The sequence below is a fragment of the Triticum urartu genome, chromosome 1A, assembly GCF_056163025.1.
Source record: "Triticum urartu cultivar PI428250 chromosome 1A, HENAU_Tu73, whole genome shotgun sequence".
Classification (NCBI taxonomy): Eukaryota; Viridiplantae; Streptophyta; class Magnoliopsida; order Poales; family Poaceae; genus Triticum; species Triticum urartu.
This window is the reverse complement of record NC_141873.1, coordinates 195,068,291-195,093,782: the sequence shown is the minus strand read 5'-3', so window position 1 is coordinate 195,093,782 and position 25,492 is coordinate 195,068,291. Positions and strand designations below refer to the sequence as shown.

Below are 25,492 nucleotides of genomic sequence, written 5' to 3'. Positions count from 1 at the left end.
AAGGCATGGTTCGCAAGCATCAAGTGATTCCAAAATCCCATCAGCATGGAGTTTCTTCATGCGCTTTACACCAATATGACCTAAACGGCAGTGCTACAAATAAGTTGCACTATCATTATTAACTTTGCATCTTTTGGTTTCAATATTATGATTATGTGTATCATCACGATCGAGATCCAACGAACTATTTTCATTGGGTGTGTAACCATATAAGGTTTTATTCATGTAAACAGAACAACAATTTATTCTCTTACTTAAATGAATAACCGTATTACAATAAACATGATCAAATCATATTCATGCTCAACACAAACACCAAATAACACTTATTCAGGTTCAACACTAATCCCGAAAGTATAGGGAGTGTGCGATGATGATCATATCAATCTTGGAACCACTTCCAACACACATCGTCACTTCACCCTTAACTAGTCTTTGTTTATTCTGCAACTCCCGTTTCGAGTTACTAATCTTAGCAACTGAACTAGTATCAAATAATGAGGGGTTGCTATAAACACCAGTAAAGTACACTTCAATAACATGTTTATCAAATATACTTATGTTCACTTTGCCATCCTTCTTATCTGCCAATCACTTGGGGTAGTTCTGCTTCCAGTGACCAGTCCCTTTGCAGTAGAAACACTTAGTCTCAGGCTTAGGACCAGACTTGGGCTTCTTCACTTGAGCAGCAACTTGCTTGCTGTTCTTCTTGAAGTTCCCCTTCTTCCCTCTGCCCTTTTCTTAAAACTAGTGGTCTTGTCTACCATCAACACTTGATGTTTTTCTCGATTTCTACCTTCGTCAATTTCCGCATTATGAAGAGCTTGGGAATCGTTTCCGTTATCCCTTGCATATCATAGTTCATCACGAAGTTCTACTAACTTGGTGATGGTGACTAGAGAATTCTGTCAATCACTATCTTATCTGGAAGATTAACTCCCACTTGATTCAAGCGATTGTAGTACTCAGACAATCTGGGCACATGCTCACTAGTTGAGCGATTCTCCTCCATCTTTTAGCTATAGAACTTGTTGGAGACTTCATATCTCTCAACTCGGGTATTTGCTTGAAATATTAACTTCAACTCCTGGAACATCTCATATGCTCCATGACGTTCAAAACGTCTTTGAAGGCCCGATTCTAAGCCATTAAGCATGGTGCACTAAACTATCAAGTAGTCATCATATTGAGCTAGCCAAACGTTCATAACGTCTGTATCTGCTCCTGCAATAGGTCCGTCACCTAGCGGTGCATCAAGGACATAATTCTTCTGTGCAGCAATGAGGATAAACCTCAGATCATGGATCCAATCCGCATCATTGCTACTAACATATTTCAACACAATTTTCTCTAGGAACATATCAAAATAAACATATGAAAGCAACAACGCAAGCTATTGATCTACAACATAATTTGCAAAATACTACCAGGACTAAGTTCATGATAAATTTAAGTTTAGTTAATCAAATTAATTAAAGAACTCCCACTTAGATAGACATCCCTCTAATCTTCTAAGTGATTATGTGATCCAAATCAACTAAACCATAACCGATCATCACGTGAGATGGAGTAGTTTTCAATGGTGAACATCGTTATGTTGATCATATCTACTATATGATTCATGCTCGACCTTTCGGTCTCCGTGTTCCGAGGCCATATCTGTATATGCTTGGCTCGTCAAGTATAACCTGAGTATTCCGTGTGTGCAACTGTTTTGCACCCGTTGTATTTGAACGTAGAGCCTATCACACCCGATCATCACGTGGTGTCTCAGCACGAAGAACTTTCGCAACGGTGCATACTCAGGGAGAACACTTCTTGATAATTAGTGAGAGATCATCTTAAAATGCTACCGTCAAACTAAGCAAAATAAGATGTATAAAAGATAAACATCATATGCAATCAAAATATGTGACATGATATGGCCATCATCATCTTGCGCCTTTGATCTCCATCTCCAAAGTACTGTCATGATCTCTATCGTCACCGGCATGACACCATGATCTCCATCATCTTGATCTATATCAATGTGTCGTCACACGGTCGTCTCGCCAACTATTGCTCTTGCAACTATTGCTATCGCATAGCGATAAAGTAAAGCAATTATTTGGTGCTTGCACCTTATGCAATAAAGAGACAACCATAAGGCTTTTGCCAGTTGCCGATAACTTTAACAAAACATGATCATCTCATACAACAACTTATATCTCATCACGTTTTGACCATATCACATCACAACATGCCCTGCAAAAACAAGTTAGACGTCCTCTACTTTGTTGTTGCAAGTTTTACGTGGCTGCTACGGGATTAAGTAAGAACCAATCTCACCTACGCATCAAAACCACAATGATAGTTTGTCAATTTGACTCCGTTTTAACCTTCGCAAGGACCGGGCGTAGCCACACTTGGTTCAACTAAAGTTGGAGAAACTGTCACCCACAAGCCACCTCTGTGCAAAGCACGTCGGGAGAACCGGTCTCGCGTAAGCGTACGCGTAATGTCGGTCTGGGCCGCTTCATCCAACAATACCACCGAACCAAAGTATGACATGCTGGTAGGCAGTATGACTTATATCGCCCACAACTCACTTGTGTTCTACTCGTGCATATAACATCAACATATAAAACCTAGGCTCTGATGCCACTATTGGGGAACGTAGTAATTTCAAAAAATTTCCTACGCACACGCAAGATCTTGGTGATGCATAGCAACGAGAGGGGAGAGTATGATCTACGTACCCTTATAGATCAACAACGGAAGCGTTGACACAACGTAGAGGAAGTAGTCGTACGTCTTCCCGATCCGACCGATCCAAGCACCGTTACTCCGGCACCTCCGAGTTCTTAGCACACGTACAGCTCAATGACGATCCCCGGGCTCCGATCCAGCAAAGCTTCGGGGAGGATTTCCGTCAGCACAACGGCGTGGTGACGATCTTGATGTTCTACCGTCGCAGGGCTTCGCCTAAGCACCGCTATGATATGACCGAGGTGGAATATGGTGGAAGGGGGCACCGCACACGGCTAAGGAACGATCACGAGGATCAACTTGTGTGTCTATGGGGTGCCCCCTGCCCCCGTATATAAAGGAGTGGAGGAGGGGAGGGCCGGCCCTCTCTATGGCGCGCCCTAGGGGAGTCCTACTCCCACCGGGAGTAGGATTCCCCCTTTCCTAGTCCAACTAGGAGTCCTTCCATGTATTAGGAGTAGGAGTCAAGGCAAGGGAAAAGAGGAGAGAAGGAAGGAGGGGGCGCAGCCCTTCCCCCTAGTCCAATTCGGACTAGGCCTTGGGGGGGCGCCCAACCTCTCCTATCTCTTTCCCCTAAAGCCCAATAAGGCCCATATACTCCCCGGCGAATTCCCGTAACTCTCCGGTACTCCGAAAAATACTCGGATCACTCGAAACCTTTCCGATGTCCGAATATAGTCGTCCAATATATCGATTTTTACGTCTCGACCATTTCGAGACTCCTCGTCATGTCCCCGATCTCATCTGGGACTCCGAACTCCTTCGGTACATCAAAACTCATAAACTCATAATATAACTGTCATCGAAACCTTAAGCGTGCGGACCCTACGGTTCGAGAACAATGTAGACATGACCGAGACACGTCTCCGGTCAATAACCAATAGCAGGACCTGGATGCCCATATTGGCTCCTACATATTCTACGAAGATCTTTATCGGTCAGACCGCATAACAACATACATTGTTCCCTTTGTCATCGGTATGTTACTTGCCCGAGATTCGATCGTCGGTATCCAATACCTAGTTCAATCTCGTTACTGGCAAGTCTCTTTACTCGTTCCGTAATACATCATCTCGCAACTAACTCATTAGTTGCAATGCTTGCAAGGCTTATGTGATGTGCATTACCGAGAGGGCCCAGAGATACCTCTCCGACAATCGGAGTGACAAATCCTAATCTCGAAATACGCCAACCCAACATCTACCTTTGGAGACACCTGTAATGCTTCTTTATAATCACCCAGTTACGTTGTGACGTTTGGTAGTACCCAAAGTGTTCCTCCGGTAAATGGGAGTTGCATAATCTCATAGTTACAAGAACATGTATAAGTCATGAAGAAAGCAATAGCAACGTACTAAACGATCGGGTGCTAAGCTAATGGAATGGGTCATGTCAATCATATCATTCACCTAATGATGTGATCCCGTTAATCAAATAACAACTCTTTGTCCATGATTAGGAAACATAACCATCTTTGATTAATGAGCTAGTCAAGTAGAGGCATACTAGTGACACTCTGTTTGTCTATGTATTCACACATGTATTATGTTTCCGGTTAATACAATTCTAGCATGAATAATAAACATTTATCATGATTATAAGGAAATAAATAATAACTTTATTATTGCCTCTAGGGCATATTTCCTTCAGGGGGTGCATCATATTCCACCATGGCCATCGTCTTGTCCAAAGGGAGGACGAAGTCATCGCCAATCGGCGCATCATCATAGATGGGACCTAGCACCAAATGAGAAGACAGAATAGAGGTAGAGGTTAAGTTGTCAGAAATGCAAATGGCCTCAAGAGACCTATCAACTATCACACACTCTCTATGTGGTGGTTCACTCACTCCCTCGAAGTAGGTGCACTCAATCTCACGTATGGTGGAGTCACTCATCTCACTCAAGTGGTGGGGGTTGTGGCTCTCCTCACATGGGAATTGGGGTAACACATCATGTATGGGGCTAGTGGTGAAGTCACTCTCACTCTCAATATGGTGGCAAAAGTCACTCAAGTCATCATACGTTATCGTGGTCGAAGGGAAAATCCCATGCTCAACCATCTCATCGCCGTCGCCATGGATGAAGGCCGAATATGGAACATCATCACTCTCTCCTCCTAAGATGGAAGCATCATCCTTGCTCACCACCTTGTCACTCGCCTCCAAAGCTTGGTCCTTGAGGGTCTCCGTAGTCGTACTCGTCGCCGCACCGTCTTTAAAAAGAGTCATGGAGGACTCGGCATCATCAATGACACAAAGAGGGATGGCGGTGAATTCGAACTTGGGAGCATCATCTTGGAGCTCGTCGGGCTTGGACATCTTGGTGGTACTATCCTCATGCTCGCCTTCTTGGAGCTTGGTCTTCAAGAAGTGTGCTTGGGGTCGAGAAGTCTTAGCCTTCATGAGTTCTTGTTCCTCCTTGAGAGCACCAATGTAGTTGTCATCGAGGGACTTGTAGTTCTCGAGGAAGATCGTCTTGGAGATGTTTTTGTGTAATCCCATCATGAAGTGGAACTTCATCGAAATGGGGTTGTCCACGCCTGCTCGTCGCAAGGTAATCTTCATCTCCTTGAAGTACTCGCCGATGGACTTGGATCCTTGGATGGTGTTCTCCAATTGGCGTTGAAGTTGTTCCGTGTTGGTTGGAGGCACGAACTCCCGCAGCAAAGCTCTCTTCGTCTTGGGCCAACAAATGTCGTAGGTCTCTGAAGGTGCGTGAAGCCACCATGTGGACGCGTAGTCGTGGAAGTTCCTTGTGGCGCACTTCACCTAATCTTCGGGAGGAACTTGATGTAGCTTGAGGTAGTCGTCCATCAAACGCTCCCACTCGATATACTCCTCGGGTTCTTGAGTCCCATAAAAAGGAATTGCATGGTCGATGTCGAGGTCGTAGTAGCTCGTGGAATACGCGGACTTGAGATTGGGGAGCTTCTCTTCAGCGTAGTCTTGAGGTGCTTGTTGGCGAAGATGCCGTATGTCCATAGGCAAAGATGCCTTGAAGTCGCTTGGCGAAGATGCCAAGGGAGATGGTGAAGTCATTGAGCGGTTGTTGGTGTTGAGATCTTGACCTTCACGTTCATGGTGGTGATGGTGTCGATGCCGATGTGACCTTGCCGGAGATGGTAGCTCGGAGGCATGTGCTCTTGAGCGTCTTCTCAAAGATGAGGAAGACCGCTTGATGAAATGCCTTGCCTATCCATCACAAGACGCGAGCAAATATGAGTGGGAGAAAGAGAAGAACGAATACCAAATGTACCTTGACCGAAATAGGAAGTGGATCAATGATCACTCCAATGTGGACAAGGAAATAGCACAATTGGTACCAATTCTTGTCGGTTTCACACACCTACACAAATAAGGCTTATGGTGGAGCTCGGTGAGGATAGTGGCACAAAAATTTGATGCAAAATGTTAGCAAGAGTCAATAATGTTGAAAGAGATTCACAAATTCACAAGTGAAACAAGTAGACCAATAGCAATATGGGTGGCACACGGGAACGCACACACGGATAGATAAATGGGGTCGTGCAACCAAGGATGAGCACAAAATGTGGAATCCACGGAAAACGCTCGTGTTGCACAACTCAAGAGAGACGCTAGCACGATTGCTCAATAGGCGGATACGACACTTGTGCACAACCTACAAGATGAAAAATGTAACAACTTCTATCCCAAGTATGCTATGTGTATGATGTTCCGGTGGTATGATCCAAGATGATCGGATATGACAATCTTATATGCAATGGGATACGATGCTATGGCACTTGCATACAAGCTTCTTTGCTCTTTCTCTTTTGCTTAAGAGCTTTATTCTTCTTTTTTTTGTATGGCCACTTTGCGAAATGCACAAACCAAGATAGCAATTGGGTATATACGGGAACAAACTTACGTCACACGAGATGATATGATACTGATATGGTATGGAATGTATGCAATGTATGGTGTAGATCACTAATGTGCACAAGTAACGTTGCTGGCAATACTCAAATGGCTAGTCTCGATAGGCAAGGGATGCAAAATGGGCTAGGGGTTATCAATGCAATGCAAGGGAATATCCAATGGAGGGATACCACGATACCAAGATGATATGGAGGTTACCGTCCGTGTCGATGATGAGTGGCGGTGATCTTGATGGAGATACCAAGATGATGGAGACTCGTCCCTAAGTAGCCGAAACACTTTAGGAAACGGAAAAACCGCGAACTCAAAATCTCAAATGTCAAATGGTGGTAGCGGGAATGCGGTGGTGGTTGCGTAAGCTCAAAGGGATTGAGAAAATGCAATGATGGGTTGTGGAGTACGCAATGTGGAAATGGAGGGTAACGTGGTGAACTATACACGGTGCCGGAGTTGGAAGCACGATCCCTAAGTAGCCGAAACACCTTAGGAGACACAACTCACAACACAAACAAAATTGGGTTAAATTGGGTTGGTGGAAGTGTATGGTGGGCAAGCCTATGCGGAAGTTATGGTGGTGGTGGTTGATGAAGAAGCAATTGTCCCTAAGTAGCCTAAACACCTTAGGAGACTCGAATAACTACTCAAGCAACCACAAATGCTATAAGGAACAAAATTGGTTAGGTTGCGTAAACGGTGGTGGTTATGTGGAGGTTGTGGTGGAATCCCTAGGCAAAGATGCCAAAGTTACAAAAAATTGATGGAGTCAAATGGTTATGGTAGTATTTTTGTTGGAAGGGGGATGTCAAGAGCTTTTCAACGAGCTAAAGAACGCGAGAATCATACTCCGGATGAATTAGTTATGGACAAAACGGTGAAACAGGGGTGGCTGAGATGTCAGGGGCCGGATGTCCGGGGTGGAGCCCAGATTTCCGGGGCTGTCTGTCCAGAACCGAGCAGATTTGGTGCTCCAGGAGCCGGATGTCTGGCCTGACGATTCCAGATCTCGTCTGGGGTGGAAATAGATGAATTTGGGGGCAAAATTGATGGGATTTCGTGGATGGGAAGTTGGGAAAATTTGGGGATATGCTAGATCCACTCGAAACCAAGCAAATCCATGGATCAAAATCAACAAAACTTCGTCAAACCAAAAAATCACAAAAAAAATTGGGGCTATTTTTGGTGGGGATTTTCGAATTTAGGACGAAATCAAGCAAAACAAGGCTAGAAAAAGAGGGGTAGGGGCTCCAAATTCATGATCAACCTTGCTCTGATCCAAGATGATGTAGGGTAGAACCCTAGTGGCCCGATCTTTCACGAAAGGAGCGGATCCCGCGAAGAACGCGAAGAACACGAGGAGGGAAACGAGGGGAAAATCACGAGGGGAACACAAGAGAACACTCAAACCAACAAGTATGATCACACATGTGCTGGATCCTCGAAACACAAAGAGAGATACAAGATCCAAAGTCAACAATGGATGATACAAGAGGTAACTAGTTCTTCTCCATGAGGAGGTCTTGAATCCATAAGGGGATCTTCCCGTGAGGGGTCTTGAATCCAAGGTGGATCTTCTCCGTAGAGGGGCCGCGGTCTCTCTCATGGAGTAGATCCGATATGGATGAGCGAAGCTCTATCTCTCAAATGAGCTATCACAATGCTAACCCTAGAAAGTTGGACGAGGTGGAGTATATATAGTCTAGGGGGGAGAAGGGATACACGGGCCTCGACCCTTCACTGTGCGCAGACAGGGGAGGCCGGATGTCCGAGCAGGTCGGGCCAGATGTCCGGGCTTTCAGGCGATGCCGGATGTCCGGGCTGGGGAGGCCGGATGTCCGGGCTGGAGTCGTGGCACTTGTTGCTCTCGGGTTCGGAGGGGCCAGATGTCCGGGGGCTCGGGAACGGCCAGATGTCCGGGCTGGCGAGGCCAGATGTCCGGGGCCTGGGAGCTGTTCTCCGTCTTCTTCCGTCATCGCTTCCATGCTTCCCTCACAGATGGTGTAGTTGTTCCTTGGCGCTTGCACTCCTCCTCAACATCCGTGAAGCTCCGACAATACCTATGCATGCACACGGGAGAAGTGTCAAGTAGTATACCATCCTCGAAGGGGTCAAGTGAGCACGTGTAAAGGAGATGATTCACCTTTATGTATGTGAAGTAGATGTCGCACGTGTCACTTGCCAAACGGAATCTTGACATGGTGATGTCCATAGGATGCTCCGCATCAGGTTCCCTTCTGTTCTCTGTTGCAGCTTGTCTGGATATCCGGGCGAGAGGCCGGATTTCTGGGCTGGGGCCAGATGTCCGGGGCCTGTAGATGCTCGGCGGTTGGAATGCTGCCGTAGTTGAAGTCTCCAGCGGCCGGATGTCCGGGCTCGGGGCCGGATGTCCAGGCCCTTGAGCTGTCTTCTTCTCCTTTCGACGTTCCTCTTCATCCGTGGACTTCGCGGCTTGTCCGTCTTCACGTGCATCTTCGGGAGGGTCCTCTTGGTACCTAATCATGCACAACGTCTCGGACTTTGGTAGTACCATGTCACGAGGGGATCATATGCAATATCACTAAGGAAAGAAGTCACCTCGGTCTCGAGAGCTCTAGCTCTAGCTTGAGTCATAGGTCCTCTTGGCACTTCGTGAGATGATGGTAGGTCCATGGGGATGACCATAGGATGCTCCGCATCACTGTGTGCATCATGTTATGCAGAGGCCTTGCATTCTTTAGATGCGGTTGTATCACCTTGATAAATTAAGTCAATGAAATGTCCTTTATCGAAAAAGCAAATTCGATTGAGCCCACAAAAATAATCAGTCGAAGTTTTTCTTTTGCAAACCGGATTCAAAACAAAGTTGCACACACTTCATTGAAGTATTGGTCCCAAACTTTGACTGAGAATTTATACATATTTTTGGGATTTCTACATATGAAAAAAATATTTCAGAATAAAACCCATGGCCATCAGCATGACATAGACGAGGAGTAGCCATGACATAGCAGATGAGACACGAGGATGAAACTGGTGGTTGACGAATCCACAATGGTTGAGAGGTTGGGAGCGGGAGCGTCAAGAAGTAACAGTGATGAAGACAGTACACTGAGCATCGTGTCTATATATAGAAAGTGAAGGGCTTGCTTGAGTATCTAAGCTAATTTATATCCTGTTCCTGTTTTGTGCAACGTCCAAAACATGGGGACGTCCTTAAATTTCTCACCTTTACACGCAAACATTAGAAGGGGAAAATGCCGGGTTTAGAGGACTGCAAGGCAGACATTCTTCTTCCTCCTTTCTCTCTCCTCTCTTCCCCACGTAGAGAGAGAGGGAAAGAGAGGATGGCCCCCACTGCCCCCTCTTTCCTACCAAGAACCACATTTTGCCCTCCAATCTTTGCTCCAGATTCTAGCACACCTTTTGATCGGTTCTTCTCCATAGTCTCATTTTGGGCAATTTGGAGCTTCCTGGGCAAATTTCCGCGCTGGTATCTATCTCGAATCTACCCTTGGAAAAAAATTCTAAAGATTCTTGTGCCAATCTGAAAAGTTCCTGGAATAAATTACTTGAGTTTTGAAAGAAATTTGGATGTGGACAATTATGTGCAACAAGTATGCTTACATTTCTACTACAAAAAGAAACCTTGACTCTTGATTGTGAATTATACTTGTGCAACCATTTGCAAGATAAAATGCTTATTTTTTGTTTCACTATAACATTTAGAATTTTTGTGCTGACATTTCCATCTTTTCTATGTAAAAATCAGATATTTGTCTTCATTCTGAAACAAAGGTTGCATCTTTCTTGCATTGGCAATCCTACATCTTCCAACAAGTTGTGTCATTTGGGTGCCTTGGTGTTGCCAAGATGTACTATAGGTTTTCTCAAGCTGAATGTTGCATATGAATTTTGATGAACATTGATCACCAATGGCAGTGAAAACTGGTGTGAGGTCTCAAGACTTCTCGCAGCGGTTCTGGTATACCTTGTCCCGTGCGATCAGTGAGCTCTGTGTGATCATATTGCTCCATGTGGCTTCTACAACTTCATATGTGGCCATAAGGTTGGCACACATCAGTAGGCTAAGGGCTCCATGCACCATGTGCTCAAGACTGGACCAAGCCCTCCATGGCAAGGCATGGTTCTCCACTGGTTTGGTGTGTGCTGCCCATAGGTCCGAGATATCATCTTTGGCATACTGCAAGAGTCACAAAAATCTTGCACATTCTGCTGATCTCTGCAAGAGATGCCTTGATGCATGCACCCTGACAGGCTTTGTCGATGAGGTTAATTTTCGATCAGGATCGAGGTCTAGACAGTTATGTTCTTGTTGTTTGGAGCCATTCAAGAAGGCGTGCAACGCACATAAGCTTTATGAAACTGCTGATGTCAAGGAGCCCTCACATAATGTGCATGGTTCAGACAAAATCAAGCAGAGGAACCATGTTGCTGTGGTAGAAAAAATCAATCCTGCCATGCCACCCAAGGTTGTACCTGAACAGGTCTCTATAGATCATTCAAAAGTTAAAGGTGAGTTTACGAGTCTGGATTGATGTACTTGTTCTGTTATCTCTAAATTCTTCACTTGAAAAAACTATTGTAATGTATCATTTCTGGAAATCTACTAAGCACATCCATATTGTTTTCATGTATCATTTGTAGTGGGTATTGAGGAAGTCAGGGAGTCAGATGCTTCACCGGGCACATATGAACAATCTACAAAGGATAATGGTGCTTCTTCAAATGCTGGTTTGGCAGCAAAGCCTGCACCTAGTGGGTCAGCCCTGCCTTCGCGCATTTTCTTCGATCGCAACAACAGTATTAAGAACACTTTCGTCGGTAGGGTCAATCTGCCATCTCCTCGCCCATCAGAGATAATCTCTGCCCGGGACAACAATTCTACCACTCAACAAGAAGTGAAGGCACTCCTTACACAGATGTCCTCTGTAAGGGGCCTTGACTATTCCTGGACTGAAGGAATAAGTAGTATTGATACCATGATTCAGAACGATGAAAGCAATGGTACCAGCAGGAGGCCATACCTCGAGAGAAATTACTCCGTGTTGGAACCGTCGGATGCAAACCTTGGCATTTGTGAAGCTGAAGGAGAGATCTCACTTGAGAGTTTGAAGCGGCAGATTGATATCAACAAGAAGTCAATGCTTGTCCTTTATAAGGAGCTTGAGGAAGAAAGGAGCGCTTCGGCAATTGCAGCTAGCCAAGCCATGGCCATGATCAACAGATTGCATGAGGAAAAGGCTGCTATGCAGATGGAAGCACTACAATATCTTAGGATGATGGAAGAGCAGGCTGACCATGACCATGAAGCGATACAGAATCTACACGACTTGCTTACAGAGAGGGAGAAAGAATTACTTGACATGGATGCCGAACTAGACAGTTATCGGAGGCTACTCCAGCATGACCAATTTAATGGGGGGAATTTTGATGATACAGTGGACAATACACATGGATATGACAAGAATGTGTCATTTGATGTCTTGAATGCATCGGAATTCATGATGAGCACCATGTTAGGTTTCGAAGAAGAAAAGACATACATTTTGGAATCACTAGGTAGATTGGAGGAAAAGCTTCGCATTTCTACATACAAGCTTGCTTTTGATGATGCCAAAAACATTCAAGAGACATTGCTTGGAGATCATATAGGGGATGAATCAACTTCTTTTCAGCAATCAATTGAGAAGAAGGAAAAGGATGAGTGTTCATGTTCTTCTTTCGACAACGAAAAAATATGTGGCATAAACAATATTCATGATGAAATTTCACTCTTGGATACACGACTGAGGGCCCTTGAAGATGATCATGAGTTTCTCAAGCGGGTACTCAGTTCCCTCAAAGGCGACGGGCTTCAGTGTGTACGAGACATAATGAGCCATTTACATGAGTTGCGAAGAGTTGCAGCTCAATGAAGAGAACCTGTTTTGTCTTGACTTGAGAAGTCTACCAACTCTTCTCAGTTCCATACTTGAAACATTGACACACTTTGATCTTGACTTTTCCAGCAGTGCCTCTCGTGTGGAGATTTATAGCCAGACAACGACAATGCTTCCAGTTAGTCCCTGATGTGGTGTTGATTATAAACTGCAGTGTTGGGAACACCCAATCTTGTGTAAGATCACCCGTTATTCTACTATTCTGATCTGGCTAACTCTGGAAGGGAGTGCCCACTGACCAAACATATCCATCTCTTGTGCGTACCTCGTTGCTATTCTTTTTGTTGCCACTACGGCAAATTATTGATATAGAAAAGAGAAAGAAAAAACATCTCTTGTATTTTGATCATCTAATGGGTGCTAAAATGAGGAGCAAGTTTGTAACTATACATGTGATGAAATGCTTGGCGTTCTTGCCAAAAAAATATTTTAACTAGCAACACGATAATGATGTTGATGCCAAACCAGTGCAATCTCTTGTTGTTCCGATGTTAAGATTGTGTCCTCAAACTATATATACATGTGTCTTCATTTTGATATTGTAAATGTTTGAGATCAAAATGAAATCTCTGTCATTGATCGGTTGAGAGTACAACTTATATATGTGCTGGAGAGACGCGACGATCTGGAGGGATGTGTCGGTTCCAGGAGATAAGCATCGATTGCGGTAGCAACCGCACGACCGTTCGCGCAAGGGGACATTTCCGTAATTACATATCGTAATTAATTCTAACACTCCCCCTAATCTACGCTTGACCATATAGAATCATCTTCACGATTATCCGGGAAGTTCCATCACCTCAAAAGGATTCTCCTCCACATGTTCTTCATAAAATCATTGATGAGATCCTGAAATATAAACTCACAAAGAGATAGCATAATGTGATGTCTTTAAACAAGGATATCTCAAGAAGAGACTCCCCCTGATGCTTGCAAGTCCCGAAGTCACCGCATACCAATTTCATGAACATTTTTTGGAATTTACAACTTGGTAGAGACTTGGTAAATAAATCAGCAAGATTTTCGCATGATTTAATTTGCAAGACGTTTATTTCCTCGCTTTGCTGAAGATCATGGGGGAAAACCACTTAGGAGAAATATGCTTACTGATATTACTCTTGATGTATCCTGTTTGCATCTGTGCAACACAGGCCGCATTATCTACATAGATAATGGTTGGTGATTCTATCGAATCAATCCCACATGACTATTGTATCTAGTTTATCATTTTGCGAAGCCATACACATTCGCATGTTGCTTCAAATAATGAAATCATTTCAGAATGATTGGTAGATGTTGCCACCAGAGTCTGTTTTGAAGACTTCCATGATATAGCAGTGACACCATGTAGGAACATGAAGCTGGTTTGTGATCTGGCATTATGAGGATTAGACAAATAGCCGACATCTGCATATCCAATCATATCAGAGTCCTGATTTTTTTGGAACTGGAAAAATAGGCCAAGATCCTTTGTGCCTTGGAGATATCAAAAGATATTCTTCACTCCACACCAATGACGTTTGGTGGGAACGGCGCTATGTCTAGCAAGTAGATTCACTACAATGGAATATCATGTCTTGTGCAATTTGCGAGATACATAAGCGCTCCAATGGGACTGAGGTATGGAACTTCAGGTCCCAACACCTCTTCCCCATCATCCCTTGGTCTGAACGGATCTTTCTCCACGTCTAGAGATCGAACCACCATGGAAGTTTTAGATGGATAGGATTTGTCCATATTGAATGTCTCCAATATCTTTTGGATATAGGCACATTGGTGTACCATGATTCCCGAGGGAAGATGCTCAAGTTGATTACCTAAGCAAAATTTGGTTTTACCCAAATCCTTCATCTCAAATTCCATCTTTAGGTGATTGCGTGCTTCATCAATGCCTGGTGTGTTGCCAATGATTTTGAGATCATCAACGTACATAGATGTGATGCAAAATCACTTAGAGGACCTTCTGATGAAGACACATGGGCAATCAACACTATTGGAGTAATCTTTCTGAAGAAGGAACTCACTGAGTCGGTTGTACCACATTCGTCTAGCTACTTCTTGAGCTTGCGTTGGATTTTCCCTTGAAGAGGAAAGGGTGATGCAGCAAAGTAGAGTAAGTATTCCCCTCAGTTTTGAGAACCAAAGTATCAATCCAGTAGGAGACAATGCGCAAGTCACCGAATACCTGCACAAACAAACACCAACTTGCACCCAACGTGATAAAGGGGTTGTCGATCCCTTCACGGTTATTTGAAAAGGGAGATCTGATATAGATGGATAAATGGTAAAGTAATATTTTTGGTATTTTTGGTTTATGGAATGGAAAGTAAAAGATTGCAAAGGAAGTAAATAGGAAACTAAAATTCTAGATCAGAAACTTATATGATGGAAAGTAGACCCGGGGGCCGTAGGTTTCACTAGAGGCTTCTCTCAAGATAGAAAATATTACAACGTGTGAACAAATTACTGCCAAGCAATTGATAGAAAAGCGCAAAGTTATGACGATATCTAAGGCAATGATCATGAATATAGGCATCACATTCGTATGTAGTAGACCGACTCATGCATACATCTACTACTATTACTCCACACATCGACCGACTCCTGCCTGCATCTAGAGTATTAAGTTCATAGAACAGAGTAACACATTAAGTAAGATGGCATGATGTAGTGCGATAAACTCAAACAATATGATGAAAACCCCATCTTGTTATCCTTGATGGCAACAATACAATACGTGTCGGATCCCCTTCTGTCACTGGGATCAAGCACCGCAAGATTGAACCCAAAGCTAAGCACTTCTCCCATTGCAAGAAAAACCAATCTAGTTGGCCAAACCAAATCGATAGTTCAAAGAGACTTGCAAAGATATCAAATCATGCATATATAAATTTAGAGGAGATTCGAATAATATTCATAGATAAGCTGATCATAAATCCACAATTCATCATATCTCGGCAAACACACCACAAAAGGAGTATTACATCGAATAGATCTCCAAGAACATCGATGAGAACATGGTATTGAGAATCGAAGAGAGAGAAGAAGCCATATAGCTAATAGCTACGGACCCGCAGGTTTGTCGTAAACTACTCATGCTTCATCGGGGCAATGGTGTTGATGTAGAAGCCCTCCGTGATCGAATCCCCCTCCAGCAGGACACCGGAAGAGGCCCCTAGATGGGATCTCACAGGTACAGAAGGTTGCGGCGGTGGAAAAGTGTTTTCTTGGCTCCCCTGATTGGTTTTGTAATATTTGAGAATATGTAGGCGGAAGAAATAGGTCGGTGGAGTCACGAGAGGCCCACAAGGGTGGGGGGCTCGCCCTACCCCGCTGGGCGCGCCCTCCGTCCTTGTAGCCGCCTCGTGGCTTCCCTGACGTGTACTCCAAGTCCTCTGGATGTCTTATGGTCCAAGAAAAATCATCGCGAAAGTTTCATTACATTTGGACTCCGTTTGATATTCCTTTTCTGCTAAACTCTAAAATAAGGAAAAAAACAAGAACTGGCATTGGGCTCTAGGTTAATAGTTTGGTCCAAAGAATAATATAAAATAGCATAATAATGCAAATAAAACATTCAAAACCGATAATATAATATCATGGAACAATAAAAAATTATAGATATGTTAGATACGTATCAAGAATCCCTAAGCTTAATTCCTACTCGTCCTCGAGTAGGTAAATGACAAAAACAAATTTTTTGATGTGGAATGCTACCTAACATATTCATCTATCTAATTTTCTCTATTGTGGCATGAATGTTCAAATCTGTATGATTCAAAACAAAAGTTTAATATTGACATAAAAACAATAATACTTCGAGCATACTAACAAGATAATTATGTCTTCTCAAAATAACGTGGCCAAAGAAAGCTTATCCCTACAAAATCGTATAGTCTGGCTATGCTCCATCTTCGTCACACAAAATATTCAAATCATGCACAACCCCAATGACAAGCCAAGCAACTGTTTCACACTTTTGATGTTCTCAAACCTTTTCAACTTTCACACAATACATGAGCGTGAGCCATGGACATAGCACTATAGGTGGAGTAGAAGGTGGTTGTGGAGAAGACAAAAGAGGGAGATAGTCTCACATCAACTAGGTGTATTAATGGGCTATTGAGATGCCCATCAATAGATATCAATGTGAGTGAGTAGGGATTTCCATGCAACCGATGCACTAGAGCGATAAGTTTATGAAAGCTCAAAAAGAAAACTAAGTGGGTGTGCATCCAACTTGCTTGCTCATGAAGACCTAGGGCAATTTGAGGAAGCCCATCGTTCGAATATACAAGCCAAGTTCTATAATAAAAATTCCCACTAGTATATGAAAGTGACAACATAGGAGACTTCTATCATGAAGATCACGGTGCTACTTTGAAGCACAAGTATGGAAAAGGATAGTAACATTGCCCCTTCTCTCTTTTTCTCTCATTTTTTCTCTTTTTTTTTCTTTCTCCTTTTTTTCTTTTTCTCCTTTTTTGTTTCTTTTATTTTCACATGAGACAATGTTCTAAAAAGGAAGATCATCATACTTCTATTTACTTACAACTCAAAAATTACAACTCGATACTAGAACAAGATATGACTCTATATGAATGCCTCCGGGGGTGTGCCGGAATGTGCATCATGGAAAGGAATATGACAATGATGATGCGTGTCATAATAAACAGAACGTTGGAAAGTTGCATGGCAATATATCTCGGAATGGCTATGGAAATGCCATAATAGGTAGGTATGGTGGCTGTTTTGAGGAAGGTATGTGGTGGGTTTATGGTACTGGCGAAAGTTGCGCGACAATAGAGAGGCTAGCAATGGTGGAAGGGTGAGAGTGCGTATAATCCATGGACTCTATATTAGTCATAAAGAACTCACATAGTTATTGCAAAAATATATTAGTCATCACAACAAAGTACTACGCGCATGCTCCTAGGGGGATAGATTGGTAGGAAAAGACCATCGATCGTCCCCGACCGCCACTCATAAGGAGGAAAATCAAAAAATATCTCATGCTCCAACTTCGTTACATAACGGCTCTCCATATGTGCATGCTACAGGACGCACAAACCTTAACACAAGTATTTCTCAAATTCACAACTACTCACTAGCATGACTCTAATATCACCATCTTCATATCTCAAAACAATCATAAGGAATCAAACTTCTCATAGTATTCAATGCACTTTATATGAAAGTTTTTATTATGTCCCTCTTGGATGCCTATCATATTAAGACTAATTATAACCAAAGCAAATTACCATGCTGTTTAGAGACTCTCAAAATAATATAAGTGAAGCACGAGAGTTCATAAATTTCTATAAAATAAAACCACCGCCGTGCTCTAAAAATATATAAGTGAAGCACTAGAGCAAAATTGCCTAGATCAAAAGATATAAGTGAAGCACATAGAGTATTCGAATAAATCATGATTCATGCGTAAAAGGTGTGTACAGCAAGGATGATTGTGGCAAACTAAAAAGCAAAGACTCAAATCATACAAGACGCTATAAGTAAAACACATCATGTGGTGAATAAAAATATAGCCTCACGTGAAGTTACCGATAGACGAAGACGAAAGAGGGGATGCCTTCCGGGGAATCCCCAAGCTTAGGCTCTTGCCACTCCTTATTCCATAGTCCATCAAATCCTTACCCAAAACTTGAAAACTTCACAACACAAAACTCAACAGAAAATCTCATCAGCTCCGTTGGTATAAGAAAATAAATCACCACTTTTGACACTGTTGTGAACTCATTCCTTATTTATATAGGTGTTATATATACTGTATTCCAACTTTTCCATGGTTCATACCCCCCGATACGAGACATAGATTCATCAAAATAAGCAAACAACACATAGAAAACAGAATATGTCAAAAACAGAACAGTCTGTAGGAATCTGGATATTTCAAATACTTCTGTAACTCCAACAATTCTGAAAAATTAGGACGACCAAAGATATTTGTTTATTAATCTTCTGCAGAAAGAATCAGCATTTTATCACACATCTGCTAAAAATGAGAATTGTTTTCCTGAGCGCAAAAGTTTTTGTTTTTCAGCAAGATCAAATCAACTATCACCGTAAGCCATCCTAAAGGTCTTACTTGGCCCAAACACTAATTAAAACACAAAACCACATCTAACCAGAGGCTATATGAATTATTTATTGGAAAATAGAAAATAAAAATATTGGTTTGTCTCCCAACAAGCGCTTTTGTTTAAAGCCTTTTAGCTAGGCATTGATAAATTTAATGATGCTCACATGAAAGATAGCAATTGGAACACAAAGAGAGCATCATAAAACATGTGAAAAACAAGTTTAAGTCTAACATGCTTCCTATGCATAGGGATTTTATAAGCAAACAAATTATCAAGATAAGAAAAAACTACCATATGCAAGGAAGAAGAAAGAAACACTAGCAATCTCAACATAACGAGAGGAAATTTAGTAACATGAAAATTTCTACAACCATATTTTCCTCTCTCATAATAATTACATGTAGGATCATAATCAAATTCAACAATATAACTATCACATAAAATATTCTCAACATGATCCACATGCATGCAAAGTTGACACTCTTCCGAAATAGTGGGATTATCATAAAATAAAGTCATGACCTCTCCGAACCCACTTTTATCAAAAACTTCATAAGATTGAACATTATCCAAATATGAGGGATCTAAAGTTGACACTCTTCCAAACCCACTTTCAGTATTATTGCAAACATTATTATCAATCTCATATTTATCATGGGGCTTAAATAAATTTTCAAGATTATAAGAAGAATCACCCCAATCATGACCATTGCAACAATAGTGGACATAGCAAAACTAGCATCCCCAAGCTTAGGGTTTTGCATATCATTAACACAACTGACATTAATAGAATTTATAATAATATCATTGCAATCATGCTTTTCATTCAAGGAGCTATCGTGAATCACTTCATAAATTTCTTCTTTCAACACTTCACCACAATTTCCAGATTCATGAATTTCAAGCAAAACCTCATAAAGATAATGTAGTGCACTCAACTCTCTAGAAATTGGTTCATCATAATTGGATCTTTTAAAAAGACTAGCAAGTGGATGAGGATCCATAACAATAGACTTTCAGCAAGCGAAGATGCAAGCAAATAGAAGGCACATGGCAACACAAGCAATCATGAGACCGAACGGGAAAAGGACAAATAAAAAGGCAAATCTTTTCGAAAATCGGTTTAGAAGTGGGGGAGAGCAAAAGGAGAGGCGAATGGCGAATAATGCAATGCAAGAGATGAGAGTTTATAATGGGTACTTGGTATGTCTTGACTTGGCGTAGATCTCCCCGACAACGGCGCCAGAATTTCTTCTTGCTACTTCTTTAGCTTGCATTGGTTTTTCCCTTGAAGAAGAAAGGGTGATGTAGCAAAGTAGAGTAAGTATCTCCCTCAGTTTTGAGAACGAAGGTATCAATCCAGTAGAAGACAACGTGCAAGTCACCGAATACCTGCACAAACAAACACCAACTTGCACCCAACGCGATAAAGTGGTTGACAATCCCTTAAAGGTTATTTGCAATGGGAGATCTGATAGATATGGATAAATGGTAAAGTAATATTTTTGGTTTAGGGAACGGAAAGTAAAGGATTGCAAAGGAAGTAAATAGGAAACTAAAATTGTAGATCATGAATATAGAAATCACGTCTGTATCAAGTAGACCGACTCCTGCCTGCATCCACTACTATTACTCCACGCATCAACCGACTCCTGCCTGCATCTAGAGTATTAAGTTCATAGAACAGAGTAACACATTAATTAAGATGACATGATGTAGCGGGATAAACTCAAGCAATATGATAAAAACCCCATCTTTTTATCCTTGATGGCAACAATACAATACGTGTCGGTTCCCCTTCTGTCACTGGGATCAAGCACCACAAGATTGAACCCAAAGCTAAGCACTTCTCCCATGGCAAAAGAAACCAATCTAGTTGGCCAAACCAAATCGATAGTTCGAAGAGACTTGCAAAGATATCAAATCATGCATATAAGAATTCAGAGGAGATTCAAATAATATTCATAGATAACCTGATCATAAATCCACAGTTTATCAGATCTCAGCAAACACACTGCAAAAAGAGTATTACATTGTCAGGACCCCGATTCCAAGCCACATCGATCTAGCAGGTAACACCTCATATCACTTTGCGGCCTCACGCACGGTATCCCACGGGTGTCGCCTTACCATGGCCCGGGACCGTTTGCGCCTTTTGGCTCATGCATATGATAGTGTCGCTAGCATCCATATGACGGAGAACCCGGGCCGACATGGCTAGTCGTGAACCCAAAGCGGCACAGACCTATGGAGACAGTCATACATGAATCACATCGAGCATGTCGATCATCAGCGAGTGATTCCGGGCTGTAGCACTGGGCTAACTGGACTCCGGGGAACCCGGGCTGTAGCAGGCTAGGTAGGAGTCCGGATGTCACCGCGTGACATTTCCCCGAAGGGACAGACATAGGAACGACGTGAAACACATGCCGGCCAGTCAAGTGTCCTGAGCAGTAGTGCTGGGCTAGCAGGACTCCGGTGAACCGGGCTGTAGCGGACTACTATGGCTCGAGGAACACTAGACTACATTTCCCCATAAGAAAGGCTGCCAAAGATAAACAACTAGATTGTCGGATCCCACTCATACCAAGCATTTCAATCATACACACAATATGCCCGATATGAGTACATACAACATGGCATCACAACAAAACTCTACAACTCAAGTACTTTATTTAAAGGCTCCAGAGAGCCATACATAACATGTTCATATAGATAGGGGTCACATGACCCGACACTCAAGTCATACAATCATACAAGCACAAGCGGAAGCAACTAGTCTGAGTACAGACACTAGAAAAAAAGAAGGCTTCTCGAAGCCTGTCTATCTACATAGGGCCCTCCATGGCCAGGATCACTACCTGGGTGGCTAGTCACTCGTCGACGTCAAGGTCTACGTAGAACTCATAGGAGGGGGCGGTGTTGTCGTCTGAAAACAGTAATTAAGCAAACATGAGTACAAAGGTACTCAGCAAGTCTTACAACAGAACCTACTATACATGCTCATTCTCAAGAAGGTGGTGGGGTTATTGTCGGATTTCGGGTTCCGGCTGACCCTTGAGGTTCGAACACTGGGGTGCACGCGGAGATTTCGCCTCCTACCTACCTGCACCCCTCCTCCTCGCTAAGATCTAAACTGTGGAAAGAACAACACAAGAGACACAGGGTTTATACTGGTTCGGGCCACCGTTGTGGTGTAATACCCTACTCCAGTGTGTGGTGTGGTGGATTGCCTCTTGGGCTGATGATGACGAACAATACCAGGAAGAATAGCCTCTCGAGGGTCTGTTCTTGGCTGGGGCGATGAACTGCGGGGAGGAGTTCAGTCACCCTTCTCTCTCTCTCCGATCCTTTCTTTTTCTCTCCTCCGAACCCCCTTGCTCTGTCGGTGGCTGGTCCTATTTATAGAGGCCCTGGTCCTCTTCCCAAATATCGAGCGGGAAGGGAGCCAACAATGGGCGGCTAATTTGAAGGGGGACAACTAGTATCAGCTATCCTGACAAAAGTAGTCTTTGCCTGCGCAAAGCTCTGGTGATGACGCCGTCTTGGGCTCCATGGTGACCTCCGTATCGTAGTCCTCCTGGTCTTGGTCTCGTTGCACCGAAATGGCAACCTTTGCCTGATGCCTCGGTACTCCGCGGCTGCGCTTGCCCCCTTTGCACCAAAGGGGAAAGGAGGACACTGCACGGGTTGTCACCCGCCTGGCACCCTTGGTCATCATGGCTTGCGTCACGGGCACCTCATGAGGTACCCTGCCTTGATCTCTCCGCCTCCTCGTGAGCCAGCCTGACGAGGCCGTGCCTGAGGAAGCTCCGCGTCGTCCGCCCCGCGAGGCTTGGCCCCTTGCGAGGGTCTTGGGTTTGTGTTGGTGAAGATGGGCCGCGCTGGGCCCCCCTTTGAGCCACGCCGCAGGCAGGCAAGTCTGGGGACCCCCGTTCCCAGAACGCCGACAGTAGCCCCCGGGCCCGAGGCGCGCCGGACTTGGCCGTGCAGGGAGGCGGAAGGGCAAGAGCGAAGCGCCGCGGGCCCTAACAGCCTGCGGCCTTGGGTGCCGCGTGGCGGTTGATTGGACGTGGGCGCCTTAGCAACCGCGCGAGTTGATAAAGGAGCGGCATCCACCTAGGCTTTGCTTCTTGCTTTCCCCAGTTGCTGCTCAGATCCCCTTTCTTGCGTCTCTCCTTCCTTCCTCCAAAATTTCCAGATCCACTCCGACCGTGTGACCTAGGAAGCCATGGCGCCTCGTCAGCCCCCGGCCGTAGCTTGGTACTCGTCTGCCCTGGACCCGCCGAACGTGTCGGAGGCGAGCCTTGCCCGGTTGCACCGGATGGCGACGGCACGGGGCATCAACGGGGCGAAGGTGTTTAAAGCCGGCTCGGCCACCCCTGAGGGTCAAGGGAGCACCTTCTATCCGCTCTTCGTAAGTGCCATTGCTACTGTCCTGGTGCCTCCCTTCTCCGAGTTCTTCTCTGTCCTCCGCCACTATAAGCTGCAAGCCCTGCATCTCCACCCCAACTCTGTCCTTCTCCTGGCAATCTTCGCCTATTACTGCAAGGCTCATGTAGGGGTGCATCCCTCAGTGGCCTTGCTGCGCCACTACTTCTATTTCCGGACCTCTCGTGGTACTGCTTCCGCGTGCGCGAGCTTCGTCGCGTATGGTGGCGCCATTGCCATTTCGAACCCCGGGAAAAGGATTGAGGGCTTCAGGAGCAAGTGGGTCTTGGTGGATGCTAGGCGCATCCACCCTCGGCTGATCTTGCCCACGGAGCAGCCCACGAGCTCTAGCGATTGGGGTCGAGCGGAGCTCACGGACCCCCGCGCGAAGCTGATGTTGGAGAAGATGGACGCAGATCTGAGGCCGGCCAATATGGCGGCGGCGAAGCTGACCGGTGCGTCGCTGCTGAGGGAATTCCTGGAGCACCAGCTGGCTCCACTTCGGCAGTACTCACTTCCGATGTGGAGGCCCCGTCCAAGCCCCGCGGCCCTAGCCGACGGAGATCTGGCTGCGGTCCTCCAATCTCTGGTCGGGGGCAATGTGGCGAGGTTGGCGGGTGCTCCTACGCCCTTGTTCCTCCGCGACGACTGGGAGCAGGTAATGGAGTCCATGCCCGTCTTCAACGGGGATGGGCCCGTGCCCGTGGATACTCCCGAGGAACCGGTGGACGTGCCCTCCGACAACTCCAGCGAAGAGGAGGAAGGAGGGGAGCAGGGAAAAGGGCCTGACTCCGAGGCGACTGACGGAGAGTCGAGGGCTCCCCTCCCCCGGCGCAGGTCCCGCATTCTCTGCCTCTCTCCGAGCGATGACGACGAGGATGATGACAAAGACGACGATGAGGACAATGACGAGCAGGACGGCGGGAGCTCGCCCCCGATCCCGAAGAAGGACAGGACCGGGCTAATCTCCCGCGGGTCTGCCCCGGCCCCGGGGCGGACCGCAGACGCACCTTCCGCCTCTTTCAGTCGGCTTTCAGGCTTCAAATTTGGCCGGAGGCCGCTTGAGCTCACTGGCGACGACCCGTAAGCATTTGATTCTTGTCTTTATCTCTTGCTCTGCTTCTGAGGCTTGATGTCCGCATCTCTTGGATAGGCTGGCGCCCGCAGCAAAGAAGCCGAAGGGAGCTCCCGAGGTTCCATCTGTGGCAGCGCTTCTTGCTGCGAAGGAGGGTGACCGCGACGCACAGGCTTCTCCTGCCCGGTTGTCCTCACGAGGCCTGGCTGAGCCGGCTGGGGCGAGCTCAGCCCCCACGGCCCAAGTGGCTCCAGAGGTGCTCTTGCCTGCCGCCGCCACTACAGCTGTCGGGGCGCGGCAGTCTCTGCCTCAGGATGCTGTGGCCGCGCTGCCGCCTTCTCCTCCTACTCCACCGGCTGCTGTCTCTCCGACTCCTTCTGCCGTTCTGGATCGTGCTGTTGCTGAGCTGGACCGACTGCGTCAGGATCTTCTTGGTGCCGACCCCCGCTTGGTGACCGGCCGCTTGGAGCTGGCTTCAGGATGGGTTCACTCCGACGCTTCGATTCGGGCGGCACTGGTCCAGGCCTCGACGGCATGCGACGAGGAGAAGTAGGCCGTCCTTGAGGCGAAGGCTGCTCGTGACGCAGCCCTGGGGGAGGTGGTCGACGTGCGTGGACGTTGCAAGGCGCTGGAGGGCGAATTGCAAGATTTGCGGGACCAGCTCGCGAACGAGGTCCGCCTTCGCCAAGAGTAGGAAGAAGGCGTGAAGGCTCGCGAGGCGGCTCTCAAGGAGAGGGAGGTCAAGCTCAAGAAACGCCGCGATCGCCTAGGCACGCTGGAGGAGGAGTTGGGGGCGAGGAAGGCCAAGCTGCACAACAAGGCCCTGTTTCTTGCGGAGGACCGCGTGGCCTTCACGGAGATGGAGGCGAGGGCTCGCTCCTCACTGATGACGCTTTACGACAGCGGCCTGGAGAGCCCACTGGCTGGCGCCGAGGACGGCCCCGCCAAGCTGCTTCCCTTCCTGGTTCACGCTCTTGAAGATGTCGCCCTTGGCCTTGGCCCCACGGCCGAGGCCGAGGCGGGTGTCCTGTCTTCTGCAGCACTGACGCGGGTCCTCACCCACATCTACCTTCGCGATCCCGGTGTCGACCTCGACAGCCTGCTGGAGCCAGTGAGCGGCGAGCGTGCCGCTGCCGCTGCCGAGGCCATGAAGGGTCGCGTAGAGGCCCTTCTGGGGAAGTTCCGGGCCTTCAGCACCAAGCCGAAGCAAGGCGCTGCCGACCCCACCGCTCCGTGAGGCGTACCCAATCCGCGCTGCTCCACCGCCGACAAGTGACTCCGTCGCGGCTCCTGTCCTGCC

At 45.7% G+C, this 25,492-nt stretch overlaps 1 protein-coding gene across 1 annotated transcript; it reads left to right on the top strand.

Moving 5' to 3' along the window:
- The first annotated feature begins 9,887 nt into the window (after window positions 1-9,887).
- Window positions 9,888-13,100, top strand: LOC125525465 (putative myosin-binding protein 5). Its single transcript, XM_048690492.2, has 3 exons — window positions 9,888-10,115; window positions 10,395-11,158; window positions 11,291-13,100. The coding sequence occupies exons 2-3, from the start codon at window positions 10,558-10,560 to the stop codon at window positions 12,559-12,561; spliced, it is 1,872 nt and encodes a 623-aa protein (XP_048546449.2). The 5' UTR covers window positions 9,888-10,115; window positions 10,395-10,557; the 3' UTR covers window positions 12,562-13,100.
- The last annotated feature ends 12,392 nt before the right edge of the window (window positions 13,101-25,492 follow it).

Bases quoted from the DNA above. Each gene is read 5' to 3' on its own strand.
- LOC125525465 (XM_048690492.2), top strand. From the start codon at position 10,558: ATGGCAGTGAAAACTGGTGTGAGGTCTCAAGACTTCTCGCAGCGGTTC. The intron at 11,159-11,290 runs GTGAGTTTACGA...TATCATTTGTAG, and splicing joins AGATCATTCAAAAGTTAAAG to TGGGTATTGAGGAAGTCAGG.